This window comes from Triticum dicoccoides, chromosome 7B (assembly GCF_002162155.2).
Source record: "Triticum dicoccoides isolate Atlit2015 ecotype Zavitan chromosome 7B, WEW_v2.0, whole genome shotgun sequence".
Lineage (NCBI taxonomy): Eukaryota > Viridiplantae > Streptophyta > Magnoliopsida > Poales > Poaceae > Triticum > Triticum dicoccoides.
This window is the reverse complement of record NC_041393.1, coordinates 773,957,390-773,972,722: the sequence shown is the minus strand read 5'-3', so window position 1 is coordinate 773,972,722 and position 15,333 is coordinate 773,957,390. Positions and strand designations below refer to the sequence as shown.

The 15,333-nt window shown below is 41.4% G+C and overlaps 1 protein-coding gene across 4 annotated transcripts; it reads right to left on the bottom strand.

The window, feature by feature from the left end:
* Positions 1-517: 517 nt before the first annotated feature.
* Positions 518-15,327, bottom strand: LOC119337499. 4 transcript variants are annotated; one of them, XM_037609660.1, is made up of 24 exons: positions 15,297-15,327; positions 14,334-14,503; positions 13,980-14,232; positions 13,587-13,809; positions 13,344-13,479; positions 12,625-13,215; positions 11,957-11,977; positions 11,797-11,858; positions 11,366-11,420; positions 11,227-11,263; positions 10,801-11,141; positions 7,176-7,319; positions 6,930-7,078; positions 6,675-6,761; positions 6,439-6,574; positions 5,071-5,499; positions 3,290-3,354; positions 3,143-3,197; positions 2,937-2,973; positions 2,504-2,832; positions 2,268-2,399; positions 1,970-2,115; positions 1,548-1,619; positions 518-1,331 (listed from the first exon to the last, which is right to left on the bottom strand). In XM_037609660.1, the coding sequence occupies exons 2-24, from the start codon at positions 14,493-14,495 to the stop codon at positions 665-667; spliced, it is 4,329 nt and encodes a 1,442-aa protein (XP_037465557.1). In that variant the 5' UTR covers positions 14,496-14,503; positions 15,297-15,327; the 3' UTR covers positions 518-664. The 4 variants fall into 4 exon arrangements, with proteins under 4 accessions (XP_037465557.1, XP_037465560.1, XP_037465558.1 ...); XM_037609663.1 differs by having other exon boundaries at positions 2,298-2,399; XM_037609661.1 differs by having other exon boundaries at positions 5,071-5,496.
* Between the last annotated feature and the right edge of the window lie 6 nt (positions 15,328-15,333).

The following is a 15,333-nucleotide window of genomic DNA, read 5'->3' as shown; positions in this document are numbered from 1 at the left end:
TACAGTAGCATCTCCGGTCTGTTCTCTGTATTTATAGAACACACACCTTGTTGCAATTTTCTTCAACAAAGACCATGTTGCAGGAAACGTCCTCGCGTCACAGCCGCCATTGCAACTACGTCGTTGTTGCATGAACTATTGCTGCAAGTTGCCCAGACAAAAGAAGCAGCGCGGGTATAAAGGCAACACTACTACTAGATAGCAGTAGTGTGGGGCCAACCAACACTACTGCTAGGTATGGATAGCAGTATGACTGTTTCAACCAACACTACTGCTACAAGTAGGCTCTAGCCTCAAGGGAGTAGCGAGGACACCCGCTACTACTAGGTGTTTAACTCACGCTACTACTAGGGTTTTTCCTAATAGTGTAGGTGCCGAATTGCAGTAAATCGCACCATGCAGGGTTCCATGGTGCTGAAAACAATGAGTTATTTTCGGAACAGGGTGATAATTCCCGGCCTCTGCATCATGTTATGCACACCGCCATTTTTATTAAACAAAGTAGCAACAGACTGAGTGGAGAAATAAGATTATGATAAACTGAGATTTTCAGCTATACAATTTCTCTTTGATATATAGTATTTTTTTAGAAAGGAAAAACAATAATTTTCTTTAACTTTTTAAAGTCTGGTGAACCCAACGAGACAACCAAGGCAGTCATAGCTCAGCCATGGGTACGTTCCGGTCCCCCTGATGCCGCTCCGATGAAGATTAGTGCTAACAACAGAGCAACCAAAGCTAGTCCACCTGCTCTTTCAACGGGAGTCGATGAGGAACCAAAGAAATGCACCCACCAGCGTTGAGAACTTTCAACAACATGAGACGGGCGAGCTGACTCGTTGGTCCCAACATCCAGCAATTCATGCTCTTGTGTTTCAGCCCATTCCTCTGCGTCAGAATGCTCTGCTTCGGCTTGACTTCGCACCACTTGAGCCCGCATTGCCAGCACACGGGCGTGTTGTTTCTCCCGGCGGCGTTGCTCTGCTTCAGCTTTTCTGCGCTCCACTTCAGCTCGCTTCGCCAGCACGCGGGCTTGTTTCTTCTCCTGGCGGCGTTGTGCTCGGGGCTTTACAATCGTGGGTTGCAACTCTTGCTGCTCCTCCATTTCATCCAGTTCCTCTGTTTCGCTGTCCTCTGCTTTGTCTTGAATGCGCTCCGCTTCAGCTCCTTGCTGCTCTTGCATTTCAACCAGTTCCTCTGTTTTGCTGTCCTCTGCTCTGTCTTGATTGCGCTCCGCTTCAGCTCCCTTCGTCGACGTACTTTCAGGTACCAACGCTTCCTCATCGGTGATTTCCATGTTAGTTATTGTGTTCTTTTGCCTAATCACAATCCTGCCACAAAGGTCATAAGTTTGGTGCCATATGCAATTGCAACAGCAATGCAAAAAACTATGACATGCCATTAAAAAAAATTTGGACCTGGCAGTCCAGAACAAATTATAAATATGCTTGTATGAACAAAAAAATAGCATGATAAACTAGCATATGTGTGAAAGCTATATCATTGTTTAACAGCGGAAATGAAATAAAAATAGCAAAAACAAGTACCTTCGTAAAGCCATCAAATATCCAAGAGAGACAATAGGTCCACCACCACCTAAGTTAATTGTTCTCTTTAGCCTGACGGATATTGAGCAATCAGTTACATATTTATCATGAGTTACAGCAAAATTTCGCCATATGAGAGCAAAAAATTGACATATACAACATAAGGACCTACGTGTTATATATTTGGCACTACACTGCATGATAGCATTGCTTGAGGTTTACGTGCAATAACATATACTCCCTCCGTTCCTAAATATTTGTCTTTTTAGACATTTCAAATGGAGTACCACATACGGATGTATGTAGACATATTTTAGAGTGTAGATTCACTCATTTTGCTCCGTATGTAGTCAATTGTTGAAATCTCTACAAAGACGATCGGAAGGGCATTCATAGTGTCATCATACAAATATGATGATTACCTGAAATCAGTAGAGCTCCACACGTAAATGATGCCATGTGATGTCCCTGTAATTAATAACGGGAGGTTTGGATGGGCAAGGACAGAAAGAACTGGAGCCCTAACTTCGATTGTACAAATGCCTTCCCTTTTCTGCAAGTCCCAGATCTGATTTCAAAGAAACACAGCGAATATTCTTTAGTATTGTTTCTTTTTCAAAAAGGTGGATCTTCCCTACCTCTACAACTACCATTTTTAGAACAAGCCTACTGTATAACTTAGCTAGTGGGCGGTTTGATCATAATGGTACATATATATACCATGATAGTGCCATCCTCAGAGCAACTGACCAAATAGTGTTGACCTCCATGTGGGATAAAATCAACGCAGTTCACAGTACCGGAATGCCCACCGAAAGAATATTCAGGGTAGAGAGAACCAAGCAGCCAAACCTGAATATCATCAAGCATATACAAGGAGGACTGAAGGTCTAGCAGTAAAAGTTATGAAGTTAAAGTTTCACTAGCAAAAAAAGGAGAAGTCTGGCCAGACAAACCTGTACTTTGCCATTCTTACACCCAGTCGCAAAACATTCGGCATCCCCAGGGTTAAATGCGGCCGCCTCTGGTACATCAGACCAACCAGCCCAAAATCTTTGTTTGGGCTTCCAGCCCTGCTCCCAGTCTAAAACCACTGCCTGTGATAACAACACATACGGTAGGATTGGATGAACGGCTAGTATTGGACTGGAGGACACATAATGCGGAGGTATGACACTCCTGATCTTTTCGATTTTCGATACACATGCACAATCGTACACATGGAGGTGATTATCACGTGTCACAGCTACAATGCATTCCCTTGCAATAAATTTCATGGAGCAAACTGCAATGTGAGTGATCAATTTAATTAGTACTCTATGGTACTGTATATTTATATGACATATACAAGCTTAATTACTACTCATAGATACGAGTCAGAAAGAATACCTTCATCATCTGAGACTTTAAATGAGTTCAGTGGGTGCTACATGTCGTAGAAAATAACTTTGTCAGCTCAACGGAAAAGGCCAAGGTGTAAATTTACCAGCATATAAACATACTAATCGTTTTTTGTTATGATCACCCTTAACATTTAGGCGCGGTACATATATACGGATAATAATGTAACTATATAAGAGAATGAATTAGCTTGCCTTCATCTCATGGTTCCATACGTGAGCAGATCCACTATAATGGCCAGTTAAAATCCTGTGTGACAACAAGAAATTTATTGTATGTTATAATGAAATCCACATTGATTTAAACAAAGAAACAGGGATACAATGAAATATGTCACCCACCATAGTTCTGTTGGATGTGTATCCAGGGAACATATACTGTCAGGATTATACTTCACTGATATATGCTGACCAAACAAAACACCAGTCAACACGAGAGACAATAGCTGAAATTAAGTTGGAGGACACATATATGCAAGTCTACATTTGGCAGGTCGTTGTCATCCAATTTCCCGCAGGAAAGCAAATGCATTGAATTCAATACATAGAGAAACAGAAGTGTTGATCGAGTTTGGTTGTGTGTAATAAAATTTTGTGAAAAATGACTTAAATAGGGTGCCGTGAGAGGCCCGTGTTAACAATTCCACTAACAGGCCACCCTCCAGTTGTCACCAGGACACCTACCAGGTAACAGCACTGAAGGTTGATCATGATTGTTGTCTGTGATCGCACAGCAATAGTCGATGTAGGGGCCACAATCCAAACAGCCCACACCACCATTGATGCAAAGTCATATGTCCTTTTTTCAATTAAAATATCAATTTCATTATTGTCAAGAATATCCCATATTATGGAATCATAGACATCAACGTTACTTGAAACTGAAAAGAACTTACTAAAGCACCCCTTGCGATACAATAAATTGATTAGCCCCTTTTCAAAAAAAATTCATCCGACAAATGCTTCTTAGCAACAATATAACACCTAAATTGTGAAGAAAAGTAAATACCTAGATTTTTAAAAAAAAAATTTATAACCCTAACATCTAAAATGCTTCAGTAAATTGGTTGTACTCATAAAGAGAAGAAGGTAAATCACACATGCAGCGGTTGGAGATGCCTGAAGCAGAGGGCCGAGAGACGCATGCCTAGTGCAAGTGATGTGGGGTACAGAGGAGGAGGCAAGGTGCCCTCTAGTCTTCCAGACAAAGATGAAAGGTCACGATTAAGCGAGTGGCAATTAGCGAGCTAATGATGTGTCATGCAATTCTTTCCCGATTCTCAGCCACTCCCGAGCCTGATTCGTGGTAATTAGCGCCTTTTTTTTTTTTAAGAATGTGATGTTGGCTCGCCAAATTATGCATACAAACAGACGTTAAAATGCAGACCCCCTCCCCCACCCCCCGGCACCCAGGTCTGGGCCAAGGCAGTTAACACTCGTGTTGTGTTCCAAAGCTGGCCCTGCTTCACAGCTAGAGCTTTGGGTGGGATCACCATGCCCGTTAATCCACCACGGCCTAGGGTGGTCATCCCACGTTAACCTACGATGTCCTAATATTAATGGGTCTCGGATCTCGCTGCACCACTCTTACCACCTCTCCCACGGGTGTGGATCCGGGAGGCGTGTCACCATCCCCGTACTCGTCCTCCGATGACCGGGCTAGTCATCCTGCATTTATCTGCATTCGATGCACCTCTCCTGGGTCGTAGATCCCAAGTGTGTCACCTCCAACACCATTGCCGCCTACATCCGGTTGTGGATTTGCCACGGGTTGTGGTCCCCACTCGTCAACTACCGCTTAGGGTGTTCAACCCCTCCCTCCCATCGACGCATCGCCATCCCTACCTATCCTGGTTTTCCCACCATAGCTCTGCTCAGCCATTGCGGGAAGTTCTACCATCCACTCTCTCTTCGTCATGTTGTAGGGGATCCAGGGAGGCGGGGAGCACCCTCTATTGTCTATGTTATTAGTGTAGTAGTGCTATACTACTACGGTAGTGTGGTAGTGCTACTATCACACACACACACACACACACACACAGAGATCAACGTAATGTTGAACTCTCCAACTCTCTCCTGGGAGTACTTAAGATAATTTTTTGTGTTCAACTGAATTAACTCACCTCAGATCGGATCTCTTCGTACATCGGATAGACGGCTTCCAAGGTCACCTCATGCACCATATTCTTGAATTGTTCAGCCTCCATGAAAAATTTATCAGACTCCAATCTGTCTTTGAATACCGTGTAATTGTCTCGCAAGAAATAACTCTGGATGGCTAGATCAAAGTCTCTTGCTCTCTCTAACTTCATCTCCTCTTTCGTTGTCACCATTAAAGTTTGAGTGGATCTCTGCGGAACAATGCCATACAATGGCAGTTTGGTAAAGCACCACGGGGACTTGCCGCTCCTGTCTACAAGTCTAAATGCCACTTCTTCATCAGTATTGTTTGTTAGGTGCAATAAGCATGGATAGGGCTCATTAGGATGGTAGGGGAAGCAGAGTTCCTGCGGGCTGACATCAAGTAGCTTGCTCATGGACCCTGTGATCTGCTAAATAGAAGCATTGGCCATCTAGGTAAGTATTCACAGGTCTTAAAAATAGGAGCTATGAGTAATTAAAAATGCGCAGAACTCGTATGAACTAATTAATATTTTGTGAAGGACAGAGTAACACCCCTGACAAAAATAAAAATAACAAACATGCTCAAAGGGAATTTGTCCCCCTATTCAACCTGCACAAGCTGACGGGGCGTCGTGAGCCTATCTATATGCCACACCTGCTCCACATCGAGGGAGCCAGGGATTTATTTCTGGAAAGTCACCAGATATTGCCCGCAGATATGCTAGCGACAACGATCCGAAGGACGGACCATCGACTTGGAGAAGAAAGCAAAGATTAAGTCTGGACAAGGAGACACAACCCCAAGTCACCGCTGAAAGAGGCTTCGCATGATTTGATTGACGAGACCACCAGAAACGAGCTAGAAACATCATTATTGACAAATCTCCCCCGCACAACCACACAGATCGGATCTAGGAAAACCAATCCTCACTTGTCAGCCGCAATTCTATAACCACCGCCAATGATATGGGGATGGGACTGAAGGAACTTATTTCACTTTGTTGTCACCTCTACCACCAGAAAAAACGACATGAGGATAGCAACACCTAACATACTAGACCAAGACACTCAGCGGGTGTGAAGTTACGTAGTCTCCCATACTGCGGGGCGCCAAAAACGGCCACAGGAGACGAGGAAGACAAACAGAACCAATCGCTGAGGATGAAAACTGTGTAGGGGCTAGAGTTGTACAGTGCCAAGGTTGTCATGGCTTTAATAGCTGCCATCAATTCAATACGAATTTCATAATTACTTCGAGAGATCGATTTACATTGTGGAAGGAACCTATTATGAGTGAAACTAGACAAGTGAACTTGGTAAGCAGCTTCACAAATAATAAACTCAAAGTCTATATTTAATGAACTCACCTTAGACTTTGTGTCTCCAGCATGTTGTCCCATATTCGCACTTATCTGCTTCTCATTGTAATTTGTTGATTGCTCCTGCCAATTCTTATTAGCAATTTCCATAATTGCTACTGTGTTATAATTTCCAATCACGACCCTAACATACATACTTGTATAACATTATTAGTCTGCGTTTAAATTATGAAGTATGGCAATATGCGCTCTTATGCATATAAGGAAAAAGGATGAAAATATACCTTCCCATCACACATGCGAGATGGTGGACACCTCCGAAACAGTCAATGTTGATAATTATTTTGAGCGTGGGGGGGCATGAATATATCCTATGGAAATTTTTTCTATCAGAAAGTAGAGTGGAAATCCATGTATGGTCTTGTATATTTAGTGCAGACATCAATAGTCGACTAACTAATGCTATGTCAACAACAAATGGTTCACTAATGCATGTGCTTCTGTAGGACACCATCTACAGTAACTAAATTTAATATTACCTGCAGTTTGTCGTGCTCCAAAAATAAAGAACACCATCTTCTGTACCTGTAATTAGAGTCTCAAGACTGGGTTGGTACAGGACAGCTGTAACTGGAGCTACGAATGCTGTAAGTGTATATGCACATATCTTCTTCTGCAAATACCATATCTGATTTGGGCAGAAGAGATTAAAGCATGCGTTACGAGCATTGCCATATATACACGTACGTACTGTTTTAGCATGTTTTTCCATAAGAATGGCATACCTTGGCAGTATGATCATGTGATCCCGTAATCAAAAACTCGTTACTGTGGCATGTGAAGAAATCCAAGCAGTTCACTTTGTGCAAATGCCCAGATAGCGCATAGTTAGAGCTTGGACAATCAAGACTCCAAACCTTCACAACCATCTGTGTGGGAGGTCATCACCAAAGAAAGTAAAGAAAATGTGTTGAAATATAGGGTGGGCCTTAGGCCCATCCAACCGGATTACCTTGTGTACCTAATGGATGTTACTCTCACTTCTATTTCATAAGTTTATGCTTGTCGAGATGGTGACTACTGGAACGATGCGGTCGGTAGCGAGATGGATTCCATCTTTGCTAACTTGGCATGGGAAATCACTGAGCGTCCCTATGGTTGCAACCATTGGGATGTAATTGGGTGTTGAGAGAGAAGCTTAGGCTTGGTGGTAGAATTGAAAAGTAAAAGGTCAGTATTGTGGCCAATATTATACCTAGAAAGAAGTAGTTTTCTTCTATACTTTGCCCAACTAGCCAGACTGACAACCATTCAAGTGTTACCCTCGTTTGCTGCCTTGCATGTTCTTCTCGTCCATAAGATGAACGCTAAGATGTCTTTCCTAAATGGAGATCTAGACAAGGAATCTACATGCAACATCTAGATGGCTTTGTAATAGATAGTCACGAAGGGAAGGTGTGTAGGTTGCTTCAATCTTTATATGGCCTGAAACAAGCATGTAAGCAATGGCATGAGAAGTCTGATAAAATATTGACATCTGTTGGCTTTGTTGTTAAAGAAGACGACAAATGTGTATACTATCGCTTCGGTGGGAGTGAAGGAGTTATACTATATTTGCATGTTGTTGGCATACTGATATTTGGAAGTAACCTCAAAGTCATTGAGCGGGCTAATACTTTTCTATCTCAAAACTTTGAGATGAAGGACATTGGTGTGGCTGATGTTATCTTGAACATCAAGATATTTAGAGATAATGAGGGTGCGATTACACTTCTACAATTCCACTAAGTTAAGAAGATTTTGAGTTGTTTTGTACATTCGTACTACAAAATTTCTCCAACACCATATGATCCTGGTGTGTGAATTCAAAAGTTTGAAGGCACGACTAAAGATAAATTGAGATAATCTCAAATTATTGGTTCACTCGTGTATCTGGTTTGGGCTACAAGGCCCGATATCATGTTTGTTGTGTGCAAATTTTGTCGGTTTTCCGCCAATCTGAGAGATGTACATTAGGCATGATGTTGAAAGAGTTATGTGCTATCTAAAAGGTACTATGATCTATGGACTTCACTATACCTGATACTTGTCGGTACTTGAATGGTATAGTGATGCATATTGGATCTCCGATGCTGATGATATGAAGGCCCCAAGTGGATATATGTTCACACTTGGAGGTGGCGCAGTTTCATGGAAGTCTTGCAAGCAAACTGTCTTAGGGAAGTCGATAATGGAAGGACAACTCATAACATTTAACAGATCATGTGTCAAAGCATAATGACTTCGAGAGCTTTTGGTGGACTTGCCAGTGGTTGAAAAGCCCGCTCCGGCTATTCTTATGAACTATGACAATGTGACAGTTGTTCTCAAGGCAAAGAGTTCAAAGAAAAGAATAAAATCCACAAAGCAAACAAGAAGGAGATTAAAAGCTATCATATATGCAAGAGACTCTAGGGTGATAGTGTTGGATACTATCCAGTCAGCTAAGAATCTGACAGATTCCTTCACTAAAGGAGTATAATGTGGCGTGATTGAAAATGCAAAGAGGGAGATGGGTATGAGGCACGGTCTTCCACTCTGTTCACTGGAGGAAAGACAATAAAGTAAACAATTCTTGAAAGGAATTGGCTCTACCGGAACAGAGGAATTGGCTCGCTCCTTCGCTCGAAGTTTCCATGGTGGTTACCCAACCTATATGATCAGAGATCACGTGAAGCAGGATCTCGGAAAACAAGCTACTAGTAACTAAGGAGCATAACGTAATAACCCACTCCATTGAAGATGCAAAACTCTCTGAAACTGTTGGCAGGTTGACTTTTGTCTTAATGTGTTGAGGCTTTATAAAAAAGATGTTGTAATACTGAGCAATCTTTGGAAGAACACACCTATATGAGTTCGACTCCTGGTCACAATCTATGATATAGGATGATCTCGAGTAAGCTAATGAATAGGACAGGGGCGTTACTAATATGCTCCACCCAAGGGATCAGCCTGGGACTGCCTAGTACCGGTGAGACATTTGGTGAAACTCCTTTAAGCCAAACTAACAATTCAAGGCATAATCCATTTCTTAGTTTTCAAGAAGTGTAGGTACTTCCCCCAGGTGGATGTTCAACCTTAACTGGTCTCAAGTGAAAATATTAATATATCAAAACAGTGTTTGAAACAAAGAACACTATGGACCTTCGAGATATCATAAGGGATTCATGCTTCAGGCACATCTAACAATTTCATAAAATCCCTAAGGTCCCATGAGGGTGTCATGACTAGGTGGTGTGAGGGTTGGCACCACCCCGCTAGTGGTAGGCGTTTTAGACCTCTTTAAAAGGCGTTCTCTTCCACATTTATTGGAGCTTGAGAAGGAGTGGTTCTCTCGCGCTTCCACTTTGCTACACGCCTCACGTCGCCATGCCTCACCCGCGAGTGCGTCGTGTTTCCTGATTGAACTGAGATCAGACCTATGTCATGCATGCACTTAGTTTTTGCCGGTCAAGAACATTGGTCATTAATTATGTGTCATTAATGAGCGAGCCAAGAATATAGACGTTAGGCCGTGGGAACTTGCCGACACCAATGTATTTCTACCCGACATCTCGCTAGCTGACTCAGCATATATACTGTAAGCGTCGGCAACCATAGCCACGACATCAGATCAGATCGCATCTGCCAGCTCCCGCACACTGCCCACCATCGTTCCTCTTGCTCCTGCTACAGGCTATTAGATCTCGTCCACCGTGTGCACGACTATATGAGAGAGCGGACCTCCGGAACCCTGCCCTTTGCAATCCTGCACCGGGAGAAGGGTTATTGGTTTTTTGGGAGCATCTCCTACCTAACTGCTTGCCGCGGGTCGTCTTTGTCCACTACTTCATCTACATCCTCATCGCCTTCGTCGTCATTAACATGTCCAGCGAAGCGGAGAAACTCGCTGCCGTGAAGAAGGTGCCGCCGTGGCCAACTAATAGGTATAACTCGTTTATCCTGCTCCTATTTATTTTTGTGTTGGTCGTACTAGCTATTTGCAAAGATATATCTGCTATATGTCTAGTATGTAATTACGTGATCAAATATCAGTATGTGTTTAATATTGTCAACGTCATGTTTATGATTTTTTCTGTATTAAGTTAATAAATAATACTAATTTACTCAACAAACTAAAGGTACAGTAGAAACATTTTGTTAGCCCAGTCCATGTCATTGAGAGTACTTTGCGGCGACCCGTGACAATCAACGATCCGACAGCGACGATGCAACACACTCCTACCGATGGAATCACAACGAAGTCTCATTACGTCGATATGCACCGCACGTCTGCACCATACAGGAACCTGGCCTCGGATACACACGTACGTAAAAAGCCAACACACCTGTCTTCATCATACTAAAATTAATAGAGAGAGAGTCCCATACCTCCACAGTGTTGTCTGAACTAGCTGAAGCAGTAGCGAAGTTGTGATTTGTGTTAAATGCCACATGACACACTCTGTCCCCGTATATAAAATTCGCAACATTAAATGCCTGCACACACTCCCAACCCTTGTCCCAGTCCCAAAGTTTCATGTGTGTACCCGCTGTCAGCAAATACGGCCGGGTTGGGTGAACAGCCATTGTCGTGAGAAACCCTTCAGATCTTGTAACTCTGAAACTTGTGATCTTTTCCATTTTTTCATAGTTGTACACATGGACGTGACCATTTCCTGTGCCCGTAACAGTCCATTGTTTCCGTTGAATAAATATAACGCTTCTAAGATCTGCAGCGAGGAAGGTGGTCAATTTATTAGCCCGTCGACACATTGCGTGATATAAGAATTAACTGAAGTTGATAAGAAATCATGCCTTGTTTCGATGAGAGTTCAAATGAATCCACTTTTCTCTGCCATAATACAATAGAGAAATTAGTATGTTAGTAAACAGTGACCAAAGAATGCCAAAACAGACCAATTGTCTTTATCTAAAAATATCAGTACACACTTGCCTGTGTCTGGTAGTCCCAAATAGTAACATGTCCTGAATCTTCCCCAACTATTATCCTGCCACAAAATATTTAACTGATTAATTAACCACGAAACATATATGTACAATATCCTGCCTACACATAAAAAACAATCATGTATGTTCAGTAAAAAGGAGAGGTCCCAACGCCGAACTACGAACTGGCCAAGGGCCCATTCCTGATCTAAATAACACTGGCGACTTGTTGCTTCCATTCCATTTTAATATCAATCAAAAAAATCGCTGTACATCTTCGAAGAAATATGGAAGAAGAAAGTTGTAGGCATAAAGGATGTAGGTGCACCCGGGTTGAACCACACCTTTTCAAATTAAAGGTGGAGGAGCCATATGAATATTCAACAATTAATGAACAAACAAATTAAGAAATATAACTTCATCTTGACTTCCACTCACCATTGCTTGTCCGGGTTTGTATCCAAGGAATACCGGAGGACAACCCGTACCTGGCATATAATCTGATTCAACAAGGGTATGGTTAACAGTTGGTCGGGGTCCACCTTGAAGTTTTACTGCACACACATAGTAAACCTGACAGAGAAGATACAATTCATACCTTTATTGTGGGTGTGGTTGGCTAAATATATCACCATGCGTGCATGCATGTAAGTGCAGTCCAGAACCGGCCACCACCACAAAATACAAGTGAAACAACACAAAAGGTGAATTAATATTTACACAGGAGTATCAACCTTACAATTTCTCCCGGCAAAGTTCTAAATCAGCGATATTTATTTTGGGACGGAGGAAGTATTAAATAAGTAGAAAAGGAATGGATAATATTAGTCGTGCTAAAAGGAGACTGATGTTCATCTTTGATCGTTTTTCTACCTAATAACTTGATGGGAAGATTGAAGTAATGTTCTCATAAGATGTTATTTCCAACAGTTATTTGTATTATTATAACGACATATTATTAACATTGTGACAATGAACTGCTTTAACTAACAATATTTATGGGTAAATAACTCACACATAACTGCGTTAACTAACATTTTTATGGGAAAATAACTCACATAGAAATTAATTATGGAAACAAATTTTGCATGGTTTTTATTAGTTGTAGTGTTCTGTATTTTTCAACACATAAGGAAGAACTATTAATATGTCAATGTTAACATAAGATTTCATCGTAACGTACATACTAATTAACAATACTTACGTGGGAATGTGGAGGTCGCGGAACTAGTTCATAACGTCTATGTTGATAAAGTAATATCTTACCATAGACAACAGTGTCGTGATGTGTCGAGGCAGAGTATAAAGTGCTTTGAACTCCACAATTGTCTGCACTGCATTCCTCTTCACACTAAAACAATGGCCTAAACGGTATCTTTCGAAAGAATCAAAATCCCCTGGTGTAAATGTAGCACTATGGAGGATCAGATCTGTGATCCACTTTCGTGGAAACTCTTCTTTTGCTTGTGTGGGTACGATGAGGGTGCAAGGGGTGTTAGGCGGCACAACGCCATACAATGGCAGCCTTAGGAAGGAGGGCCCCCCACTTTTCTCCCTAAGCGTAAATGTGATGTGTTTGTCGGTGTTATTTGTTAGCTGAAGCGGACACATGATAACCTTGTTTGCCTCGAAGGGGAAGCGAAGTGCTGGCGGGTGAAGGATAAGAAGATTGTTGGGCCCACCCTCTGGAATTACATGTGTACTACTTTTTTCTGATAAAATCCTATCAATTATATGCGTCATACTTTCTGGTCTCTTGGCTGGTATTAAGTTAGTGCACTCAATCCCAATCTCAGCACATACTTGTATTTGACCCCACCATGATATGTCTGACTTATGACTCCAAATTTCACGTACCTGGGGAGATTCCAATAATGATGACATTATGAAGGGAACAATCTTTTTGAATTAAAGCTCAACTTTAATGCATAAGATCGTTATTTCAAATTTTAACTTGGAAAGGACACATATAGAATTTTTATTACATCTTCAATACTTCGAGACCCCTTCATTCCGGTCAAAAGCTCCATAATTATAACACCAAGACTGTACAAGTCAAACTTGCGTGTGACTTGTAATACCTCTCCTTCATTCTCATGCCATTCCGGTGCCCAATATCCCCTAAAGACACATATAGCCTCATAAATTAGTGATATGCAGAGTGAATGCGATATAAAATTACATTATGGCTAAAAAAGTTAAAGATCAATAGGCTTTAGTTGGCTTACAATGTTCCTCGCACATTATTAGTCATGAATCTTGTTTGATTTTCCTCAATACACCTTGACTGTCCAAAATCGGTAATTTTCGGAGTCATATGTTCATCCAACAATATATTTCCCGGTTTTAAATCCAAGTGCAGAATATTTTGATTGTGAAGATAATTTAACCCCTTACAGATCCCTTTTATTACTCGGTAGCGCTCTATCCATTCAAGTTCTCTGGGTGAATCTACAAAAGGGAGATGAGAAATGGGAATTAGTTTAGTACATATATTAGACACTTGAGTTTCTTAACTTGTGGACGCAAGATGAGAAAATAAGTTCAGTTATATGCCTAAGTTCGTTGAACCAACAAAGCAATCCCCAATGAAGAAAATTAAGATGGAAACATGGTCTTACTCTTGATATAAACATCAAGACTTCCCTTTGGTAGATACTCAAAGACGAGCAATCTTTGTTGCACATCTGCCATGACTAATGTTCCGTTGTTATTTGCCATATTTCCTTGTGTGTCGGAACAATATCCCAGAAATCGTACGATATTCTTGTGCTTCACCTTCACGAGACATTTAACCTCTTCTTGAAATTCTTTCTCGTGGATGTGCGTATTGAGCAACTTCTTTACAGCTACGGATCCATTCTCAAGTGTTGCCTGAAGCCGGCCAGGAGATGCATGGATAAACATGAGTACTCATTTCTGATAAATTTTTATGACTGAGAGCTTGAGAAGGGGCAGGTGTGAGGGTGTTGTACCTTATAAACAGTCGCAAAGCCGCCTCTGCCAATTTCCAAGTCATTGGAGAAACCATGTGTGATTTCTAACAAAAGTGACAAAGGCAGGGCCGTGGGCTCTAGGGTCGGATCCACTAGCATATACTCCAGGTCACGTTGTGTAATAATAGCTTGTCCAACCATTGCGTAGCCTGATTATATACGACATCAGCAGCACTAGCAGGAAACAAGAGTTTGCGTACAAATCATCTATACATATGGGAGAAGTAGCTAAAGCGAGCTGGCATCATATCGAGACATATATGCAAATAGAGAGTGGTTTTTCAGCTCCCGAGTGCATAGGCACCATCTATGAACAGTAAAATCAAAACAAATAGAAAAAAAAACTTTGGATCATCAAAGATGATCAAACTTTTTAGGTGCTTTCAAGTTTTCATGCCAAAAAACCATTCGAGGAGCTCTATACACGGAAAAGAGTTCAGTGCTTGAAGTTTTGAGCACTTTTAGCACTGAAATATGAAACTCGTTCGTGCACCGTTGTCTACATGACATTTTGGCATGAAAACTTGCAAGAAACTAAAAAGTTTGACCATCTTTGATGTTGCAAACTTTCATATTTCTTTGATTTTTTGTCTATTTTTTTGAATTTACTGTTGATAGAGGTGCGTAGGCACGCCCTGGAGCTGTCACACCTTTCTCATGCAAATAGGAAAATCCAAATATAAACTTCCTTAATTTAGAGTGCTTTAATTAAATTGGAGAGCACTCAATAAGATGCAATGAACAGAGCAACCATACCTTGGAAAACCTGATGTTATTTTTAGTTTCATAGTTCACCTTGCCTTCCAAGTTTCAATCCACCAAGCATAACGAGTTGGAAGTTTTCTTGACCCGTAAAACATAAAGCTTCGAGGAGAGACTAGAGTATCCTAAACTACTCTCCTAATTAAGCAGACGTTCAAATTAAGAAGGTAAGGTAATTACCTGGAGATATATCAAGCCCTGCTGCTGCACAAGGCTT